Source organism: Penaeus japonicus, unplaced genomic scaffold (assembly GCF_977035675.1).
Source record: "Penaeus japonicus unplaced genomic scaffold, GWHDUDI00000001_assembly GWHDUDI00000019, whole genome shotgun sequence".
In the NCBI taxonomy this organism is placed as follows: Eukaryota; Metazoa; Arthropoda; class Malacostraca; order Decapoda; family Penaeidae; genus Penaeus; species Penaeus japonicus.
In genome coordinates this window covers 4,984,673-4,994,672 of record NW_028234421.1, presented here as the reverse complement: position 1 = coordinate 4,994,672, position 10,000 = coordinate 4,984,673, and the positions used below count along the sequence as shown (strand labels likewise).

At 36.6% G+C, this 10,000-nt stretch overlaps 1 protein-coding gene across 4 annotated transcripts in view; it reads left to right on the top strand.

Annotated features, from left to right (window-relative positions):
• The window catches only part of LOC122256342 (golgin subfamily A member 5), an 18,345-nt gene that overhangs the window by 1,086 nt on the left and 7,259 nt on the right, over positions 1-10,000 (top strand). For 3 of the 4 annotated variants that reach the window (XM_086547267.1, XM_086547266.1, XM_086547265.1), the window contains exons 2-13: positions 1,155-1,341; positions 1,880-2,132; positions 3,594-3,729; positions 4,307-4,421; positions 4,648-4,766; positions 5,439-5,539; positions 6,394-6,512; positions 6,703-6,843; positions 7,193-7,298; positions 7,757-7,941; positions 8,917-9,121; positions 9,437-9,535. In XM_086547267.1, coding sequence (XP_086403393.1) covers positions 1,175-1,341; positions 1,880-2,132; positions 3,594-3,729; positions 4,307-4,421; positions 4,648-4,766; positions 5,439-5,539; positions 6,394-6,512; positions 6,703-6,843; positions 7,193-7,298; positions 7,757-7,941; positions 8,917-9,121; positions 9,437-9,535 — 1,746 coding nt within the window. In that variant the 5' untranslated portion in view covers positions 1,155-1,174. The remainder of the gene's footprint in view (positions 1-1,154; positions 1,342-1,879; positions 2,133-3,593; positions 3,730-4,306; positions 4,422-4,647; positions 4,767-5,438; positions 5,540-6,393; positions 6,513-6,702; positions 6,844-7,192; positions 7,299-7,756; positions 7,942-8,916; positions 9,122-9,436; positions 9,536-10,000) is intronic. The other variant, XM_086547268.1, reaches the window with a different exon arrangement.

Genomic DNA, 10,000 nt, shown 5'->3' with positions numbered 1-10,000 from the left:
TGGTTGTTATATATTAAAAACTTGACTGTTTAAAGAGTTTGCATACTCAGGTAAACATAGATAAATAGGACAATAGTATATGTCAAAGGTGAACCCTTGCAAGTTAACAATAACCCTTTATTAGTACATGTTTGTTACAAGGTATAGAAAAACATTCAGATATTGGTCAAAGTTCATAAAATGCCTATAGGCCCTAACAACTTTGTTTGCATATAATTTTTGTTTCACCTAATTATACATAGCTAAGACTTTTTCCCTATAGATACTTTTATGAATGTTTATGGGGTGGGGGGGCTAGGCTACAGCTAACCTCAAAACTAGTTAAGGTAGGTCTTTGAATTTGAGCTTTGTAGACTATAAATTCCTCCCGAAAAGGTCATGCAAAACTCCTGCAAAAAATCATCAGGTGTTTTCCAAAAATTCCCAAAAAATTATCCGTAAATAATTACAACTAATTGCTATATATGTGTGAGTACCTTGGGCCTTGTAATGATATGCCTGATGTATCTGATGTATTGTTATCCAGTCTGCAGAGCAAGGCATTTATCTTTGAGATCCCAAGTGTGCAAATATCTGGTATGCTGATGCGCATTGACCGATTTTATCCTGATGTCATTGAGAGCTGGATACTTTGTATTTCAATAATGGAAGGAGAAAAACATGCCCTTTCTTCTGTCCATCTGAGTCATTCCAGTCCCGTACAGACCCATTATCATTTCCAGAGACTCAGTAAAATCTTTTGTTTGCAAAGTTGTTTAAAAATTACATGTTATTTTAAACCCATAATTGGGTCAGTTGGTACTCACCAAATTCATCTGCTGGGTCACAAAGTTATTAGAATATACAAATACATTGAAGCACAAGAATATCTAATTTCTAGACACTGACAATAAAGATACAAAAGAGCAAAGAGGAGGGAGGACACTATAACATGTAATTCAGTTGTAATCCAAATCAAGCTGTGTGTACATTTATTAGCAAAACTGTAACTATTATGGTTTCAGTTAAAAGGAAAAGCATTAAAAAGCAAAAGATAGTACTTATATATCTAGGAAAGGGAATTCAATTATATGACTGCTCTTACATATTTGAGGGAGTGTCCTTGTTAGCCTTGGATATTTTGGATAATCCAGTTTTTTTTGTTGTTTTTTTAGATGCCTAGCAGTCCCTCAAGATGTCCTGGATAACAGACCTGGCTGGGAAGGCGGAAACTCTCCTAAACAAGCTAGACTCTGAAGCTGGCGTCGTTCTCAAGCAGGAGAGACGCAACTCATCTGCTAGCAAATCTTCATATAAACATGATGCGGCAAATACTGTGCCTCCAGTGACTCAGTATGAAAAGTACGAAGCAGTCGATTCTCGTCAGAATGTTTCATTATTGATGAAGGTTTTCTTCCTTTTTTAATTATTCTTTCTCTCTTGTTTGATTTTTTTTTTTTTTTTTTTTTTTCTTCATCTTTGTCTCTTTAGGTCTCATCATTTAGAACTTTTCTTTTCTTTCTTATGTATGCATGTATGTTGGAGTAGGTGTGGGTGTGTTTTTAACTTTTTTACGATTATGCCACCTATTTTGTAATGTAGTTAATAAGAAGAAAAATCATTAAATTGTTGTGAAATTATTTATACAACACTGTGTATGTTTCTTTGTATTAGTGAGTCTTATAAATATACAAGATGCCAGTATAGTGAAATAGTGTATTTTTTAGGACTTACTGAACCAAAATATTTACTTTTCTCTTATGGTGATTTAGTAGGTATATTTAGGAAAATATATAGAGTAGTAATGAAAAGAAAATTATAGAAATAAATAAAAGAAACATAAAAAGAGATCCTGCACAAAAAGATGCATCTCACCCTGTCTATCCATATCCCACCACAGGTCAAATCTGCCGAGCTCCAGTAGTGTGCCCAGCAACCTAAGCAGCTATGGCACGGGAGGCAGCCCTGTGACGGTGTCAAGTGCCAACATCCAGGCAAGTGGCACCTCCCTCACATCGTCGCCAAAAGGGATGGGAAAGAAGGCCACCCCGCGGAGGAAAGACGAGGCTCTGATGGACTTCCTGAACAGCCCCGTTCAGCAGGAACAGCAGTCACCCCATCAACACACCGTCACCATCTCACAGGCTGATCCGGTTGGTTGAATTTGATGGAGGCTTTCAGGGAGTGAAGTTTTTGTGATCCTTCTCAAGAACTACTTGGTAAAATGGGTGGTTGGGAAGGCATCTTTTGATTTCATAGGGTGAATTCATTGTGTAAAGTGTCATACAATTTTAATCCTTTAAAGGTGATTTACAGCAATTGTCATGATTTGCTTTAACCCATTCACGCTAGTTGACATCCTGTCACGTGGTCGAAAAAAATCCCTGGACCCGGGTGGCGTCTTGAGAAGTTGTGCATTTTCTCGCTAAGTTCCGGGAGGGGCAATTGCGACGTGCTGAAACGTCAGCAATAGATCGCTAGATTTTTTTCAAATATAATCATTTTACATAATTTCTTTGACTCTGTTACTTTAGTTTAAGTGTTTGAGTGTCATAAAATGAGATATAATGTTTAAAAATTTACGTCATAGAAAACTGCGTGATATTGATGACATCATGGTAATTTCTGCTTCTTGATTGGTTGAATAAAAAGATCTGAGTCGAAAAACTATTGTAACATCAAATGTGTTTGGTCAAGAAATAAAATAAAGTATAAAATTACTAATGAATTACTACTTCTAATTTGTTGATTACCCGTGATATCACGTCATGTCACATCACGAGGTACATGTACATACTCATGTACATGCATGATTAATCATATTGTTCTTTTCGTTTTGGTTAAAAAAAAAAAAAAAAAGTATAATACATATTTTTGATACCCCACTAAGAGATTGCTTCCATTTTCCTTTGGTATTTTCACATAGAAGTGAAGAATGTAAGGAAATTTCAATAAAAATAAAATTAAAAAGGCTTTACTGTAACATGTTTTTCGACTAAATTAACTCCTTTGAAGATGGCAATATTTTTACGTGCCTTTACATTGTAGACGCATTCATAAAAAATGTAAGTTTAGGAAAGGGGGGTGAAAAACGCTCTGAGAGGATCAGCGCGGCCCCACACAGCGAGAAAACACCCCGGCACGGAGTGTCGCGTGCTTGTTATCTTCCCAGCGTAAGCAGGAGTAGGCAAAAATACATCCTGTCATGAATGGGTTAAATACAAATCATTCCATTTGCATTTTTCTGTCCTACAGGGTGAAATATGGTGTATGTAAATGACATAATATGAAGCATGAAAGTTTTAGGAGAGTAAGGTAAATCTCTACTAAGCTATAAAAAATTCTCTCTTTCTCTCTCTCTCTCTCTCTCTCTCTCTCTCTCTCTCTCTCTCTCTCTCTCTCTCTCTCTCTCTCTCTCTCTCTCTCTCTCTCTCTCTCTCTCACTCTCTCTCTCTCTCTCTCTCTCTCTCTCTCTCTCTCTCTCTCTCTCTCTCTCTCTCTCTCTTTCTCTTTCTCTTTCTCTTTCTCTTTCTCTTTCTCTCTCTCTCTCACTCTCTCTCTCTCTCACTCTCACTCTCACTCTCACTCTCTCTAAAATATCCTTTTGATTACAGATGATATCTTCCACAACCATGACAGCATCTACCATCAGCAGCCATGGGCATTCACGTCAGTCATCTGTCTCGTCTGTTTCTTCCTTCATGGCTCTGAGCGGAAGGGAGACACCTGGCTCTGCTACAGTTGATATTGGTATGTGTTATGCATGTGCAAAGTAAAAGCTATTGTTGATATTATTCTCATTTCTCATTTTCCTCTTTTTCCATTGGCTTTGTCTTTTCCTTGGCTTTGATTATCTCCTCTCTCTTTCCTTCAACTTCATTGACTTGTGCCAGGAACTTGCACTGTTCACCATGGTTTTGTTTTATTTTTTAATTTATTTTTTTATAATAGATGTCTTCTCAAAAGGTTCTGAGTGTTCTCATGCTATCTTAACCTGACTTCACCTGTTTTCCACTCTTCTGTAATTATTTGACAAAACATGTCAAATTTGCTAGTGTGTAAAATCAAACTCTTCAAAAATTAAGACTTAGTTTAAGATCAAATTTTGGACCTATCTGTGACAAAGGGTATGTGTGTATGTGTGTATGTGGGGGGGGGGACAAGGGTAGGCTTTAAGGCTGAAATATGCAAGAAGATTTTTTTAACATAAGACTAGTGTGCATTTCCTTCCCTTCATTCTGGCTTCTATTATTCCTCCTTTTTTCTTTCATTGCTTATTTCTCTTTCCTCCCTATTCTTTTCCTGATTCAAGTATTTCTTCAACTAGAGACTGGCAGTTCCGGATCAGGGAGTGGATCCGTCAATGCAGACGCATACATAACAGTCGAGACTCCGTCTGACGTCAACATCTCTGCACCTCCAAGCACAGACGGTAGCACAAGGTAAGGCATTCATATCCTCTCTCTTCCTCTGATGATGCAACTTGGAGGTTTGTTTATTTACAAGTTACAGATAATGTTGGTAAATGTTCATGTTGTTTAGATGGTTTGTGTGTGTGTGGATCTCTAGGTGGGGATTAATTCATGTGATTAACAGAATTTGATAGGGGTGTAGACTTTGTGATTTTGAATACTTTCATTTTGTACTAGTTTGTTTTTCTTCTTGTAGCAGCAATGGTGTCATGACCGGATCAGTGGACAGCGAAACAAGTTTATTGCGCAAAGAAGTGGCAAGCCTCAATCAGGAGATGAGCCAAGTCTTGCGGAGAGCTAAGGATGCCGAGAGAGGTATGTAGATTTGCTTGGGAAATATGTTGGTGTAAAATTATTTTGAAGGCACATAGGGAGTTTAGCCAGTAGGCTTATTTGTTTCAAAAGTATTAAAAAATTGAAGTATTTGTGTTTTTTCTATTTTGTTTTTCATGAAGATAAAAATAGGTTGGAATTCCAGTGTATTATATTGTACTGTATATTAAAAGATATTTTTTGTCATTTCCCATACATAAAACTTTCATCCTTGTCAAAAGCACACTGAAAATATCAGTTAGCTACTAATAGATTTTGTGTGTGTGTATGTGTGTGTGTGTGTGTGTGTGTGTGTGTGTGTGTGTGTGTGTGTGTGTGTGTGTGTGTGTGTGTGTGTGTGTGTGTGTGTGTGTGTGCGTGCGTGCGTGCGTGCGTGTGTGTGTGTGTGTGTGTGTGTGTGTGTGTGTGTGTGTGTGTGTGTGTGCACTCGCGTGCAAATTGCCACAATCATTCACACATATTAGGAAGATATGATCAGGAATCCAACTAAAGAAATTTTTGAATAAAGAATCTGATTTGCAACCCAACTACTTAAATAGCAATCTGGATTAGAAAAATTAATAATTATAGCAACTTCATATAAAATGTACAGATTGTAAATTATTTCTTATTGTCAATAAATTCTCATCCACAAACGTTATGGTGTCTTTTCAGAAACACAACAGTTAAGGACCCAAGTATCAGGACTCTTGAGCCAACAGTCGTCAAGTGACCAAATTATGCGTGAGATACAGCAAAGGGAAATGGATTTGATGGTAAGTAATAGTTAATTGGAATTGCAAGCTAATAAAAAAAAAGGTTAGGCCCACTACCTATAGTTTGTCCCAGACCTTATCCAGATGCAAAGATTTGTCTAACATGCAGATAAGCTTAACCCATTCACGCCGGGGCCATTCCAGCTTTGCATGGTCGCAATACCGGGGTTCTCGAACGCATAAGCCTAACATCTCGAGATTCTCGGATTCACAAGCCGCGAGCCTGGGCTGCCCACTCTCTCAACCCAAGCACGCGGCTTGCCCTCATAGCTCATCCCGGGCGTCTGACGCAAAAACCACAAAACGTGTCATCATGTCAACCGGCTCTAATGGGTTAATGATCTCTATGTCCAGTATTGATGATATTTTTCCTATTCTCTCCTTGAGTAGTTGTGTCTTTTGCTTTTTTTTCATCTGTTCCCCTTGTAATTCATACCTAGTGATGAAGTATTGAAGGATTTATCTATGCTGAGAAAAAATAACAAATCAAAATTTAGTGATTGTGTGGAAGCTTCAGAAACCTAAAACAGCACTGCACATATCATAAACAGTTTTAAAACACACTTTATTGAGAGCTAATTCAAATTAGAAAGGTTACACAGTATATGCCCATTTTCAAAGGACGTTATTACTAAGAACTATTTCATGTTGTAAAGCTCATATTTTAAACTCTATTTAGATTCCTACAGTGTTAATGTTTGATTATGGGGTGCCACACTAGACCCTACTGGGGGTACCAGCTGCATTCTAAAATTTGAAAAATTCTTAAATCCGAAATACAACTGGCCCCAAGGGTTTCGGATAAGGGTTTGTGGACCTGTATTATCATTGTGTTAATTATTCTTACATTACAGGAATCCATTAAAGCAAAGGACAGCCAGCTGGCAGTGCTTCGAGTTCGGTTACAGGAGGGAGATCATGATATACAGGCTAAAGATACTTTGATAAAGGAGCTACAAGTGGAAAATAAAAGGTACAAGAAATGATGAATTCTTCCATGTAAATTTGAACTGTGATGCTTAGATATAGTTCTTGTATATATGTATGTTTATGTTTGTGAGTGTATTATACCATAATACTCACAATCAGAGCTGTATACTCAACTCACTCTTACTCTCATTCTCTCACTCACTCATGAATTTCTCTTTTGTCATTTCTCTAAGGTTATTAGAAGGTGCTAACGAAAGTAGCGGACTGCACAACCACGCCCTTCAGACTCTCCAGGATCGCTTGGCGGAGGTTCAGGCTCAGCTGGACCGGGAGAAACAGCTGCACGTGTCTTCTCAAACTGAACTCACAAGAAGGTCAGTTCTTATTCACTTGTCATCATTCTTTTCAGTGAAATGCTTGTGTGTGTGTGTGTGTGTGTGTGTGTGTGTGTGTGTGTGTGTGTGTGTGTGTGTGTGTGTGTTTGTGTATTTGTGTGTGTGTGTGTTTGTGTGCATGGAAACAACACTCATGTGCCATACATATATGCCATTTAAGTGCCCTGTGTATGATAGATTATATTTTTTGTGTGGATATGATTTTGAAAACACAATATCTTACCATATTTATACATATGAGGAAAGAAAAGTGTTTTTCTCTATTTTTGAAAATAAAAATAGGGAGGAGTAGGACATTATCTTCACAATTAACAAATTAACATTGCAGAATAAACCATCTCGAAGAGGAGCAGCAGGAGTCCGCATCAGCTCTGACAGACTCACAACGCAAACTAGAAGAAGAAAGGACTCGAGCTCATCAGCTTGTCAACCAGGTAATTGTTGACAGATATGACAGATTTTCCTTAGTAGGGAGATTTCTATTGTGTGTGTGTGTGTGTGTGTGTTTTATTTTTTATGATATTTAACTCCATTTTGTTTATCATGTTTTTCCTTTACCATGTTTTAATGTAATGTAGTTAAGTATATTGTTTATTAGGTATAACTCCCTTATTTGAGAACAGATGAGAGAAAGCGACATTGAAAAATACTTATTCTATTTTGTGAATCTATTTGCAAATCAAACTAGCTTGTGGAACCCTCATAACCTTAAGGTACCTCTGAGGGTCTGTTTTTATGGGATATTTGGATATTATATGATAGTGTTGTAGTTTTCCAATTCCTTTTTATTACTATGACTTATTAGGACTTCTTCTTCTTTATTTATTATTTTTATTTATTTATTTTTTTTTTTTTACTTCTTTCTTTCTTTTCTCAATCCATAACTCAACAGGTGAGTTCATTGCGCGGCGAATTGGTCTCGGCAAGGGAGGAGTTGACAGAGTACAAAGCCAAGGCTGGGAGGATCTTGCAAAGCAAAGAGAAGTTGATAGCCAGCCTGAAGGAAGACCGAGGTGGAGGGGGAAGTGAGTCGGCTGAGGAAACGCAACTCCACGAAGCTGAACTGCACCAAATAAGGTATGTATCTGCTTATGTGCTGTGATCTGGTGCATTATTGCATAAACATTTCCTATTAAAAACAAATTGCAAGAATTGGTGGAATATTTGTTATGTCGCCCATGTGAAGCTGCACATAATGCAAATATAAAACAATGTTGATAATTTACTTTGAAAATAATAAAGATGATAATAGACTCTTGTAGAAGCTTGTTAATCAATCTCATGAAGCACACCCAATGAGCACCTCTCAGTAACTACATGTCAAAATTGGGAAGACCAATTTTTCATTGATTCATTTTTTTTTCTTTATTTCAAGAGCAAGTATGAACTTCAGCATTGTCCATTCTCTTATTTATCTATTAATTTTAGTTTTTAGAAGTATTGTGAATGCTTTCATATTTCAGTACAAAGAATGTAGGGACTGTTTTGTATCAAATCTTTGCTCTGATGTATTCCAAATTTTATGTTATCCATATTTCAAAGGGTAGTTTGCATTGTATATCTGTTCAGTCTGTTCGTTTGATATAATTATTTATAAGTTCCAAGTGGGGTAATTCCTGTTAATTCCTGCACAATTTAGTAAGATATTACAGAGAATTTTTAAGCATAGATTAAAAATAAATCTTATACAAGAGGCTCAGGAAAAGAGAAATGCTAGTGTAATAGAATGTTGAATGAAAATTGCACTAAAAAAAGCATGTATTATGAAAAGTTTTAAAGATATTATAGTTAAATAAGATATTTAAAAAAGAAAAAAGTAAAATGAAAAACATCCAACAGAAGTGGATTGATTTAAACTAATTTGAAAGAAACATCTAAGAAATATCACTATCATTCTAAGGTCTAAATTTAGACCTTAGAATGGTATTGGTGAATATATACAGTGAGATTAAGAATTTTCAAGGCCCCTTCTCATGGAGGACAGAGCAACAAATCCCAAATAGTCCCCAAGTAATGAACCATCAGCAGTTCCTAACAAGCAAGCCATTGCAGATCTGAGCGAGACCTTCTGCGTGAGGAACTGGAAGGAGCTGGCGTGAGGATCAGGCAGTTGTTGACAGAGATCAGTGACCTGGAAAGCTCTGCGCAGGACCAGGCAGCATCAGCCTACCACAATGCCTCTAATCTGGAAGAAGCTTTGTCTGACGAGAGGAAAAGGAGGACGGAAGTGGAGGCCGAGTTGAGACATGTCCAAGAGGTGTGTGTTCTTGCAGTATGGTGTTAAAGAGGGTCTGGTGTGATCTTTCTTAGACTTGAAAGGTTTTCTCAGCAAGAAAATGAAAGGATATTGATGTTTTGAGAAAGAAGTTTGAGTATGTTATCTTTATTGCACAGAAAAGAAGTTTCTCATGAATAAATTAAAATGATATTGATTTTTTGGGTTGTCAGATTTACCATAAAAGAGACAGATTACTTAAAGAATATTTATTATATTTTTTGTCAATAGTCCAGGGAAATAACAACATTCATCATTTGATATTCTTTTTCTATAATTTTGTTCCCCATTAACCAGGAAATGCGTTGTGCTCATGAAGAGTTAACAAGACAAAAAGTCAACTTGTCGTCAAGGCTACAGGAAAGGGACACTGAAATTGACCGGCTGAGGAAACAGGTGATGAATTTTAATTTGTTGAGATAATTATTATGTGGCTGCATATTTTTGCAGTACTAGTAGTAGTAGTAATAGTAATAGTAGTAGTAGGAGTAGTACTTCTTGTAGTAGTCATATTAGTTCAGTAATGAAATGTTTCATCAGCTTTGAATTACATCTGTGACCAAATACATAATGTTTTGAAAATTCTCTGTTTATATTCCAAGAAGTCTGAAGGTTTAAGACTGTCATTGGCCTTCCTCTTTTTTTTCCCCTTTTTGCATAGTAGTATTTTTTTCAAAAGGCACAGCTGCCATGTTGTTATTTTTTTTAGGGGGATTAGCAGAAAGATGGTTATGTAATTTAGATATATTACAGAAGCAAATGAAGGATATTTGTTATTCAAAAAGAAATTTTACAAAGATGCAATAAATATGTTTGTTTTTGCCATTTCACAATCTAAGATTCTTACGATAATAAAAGACT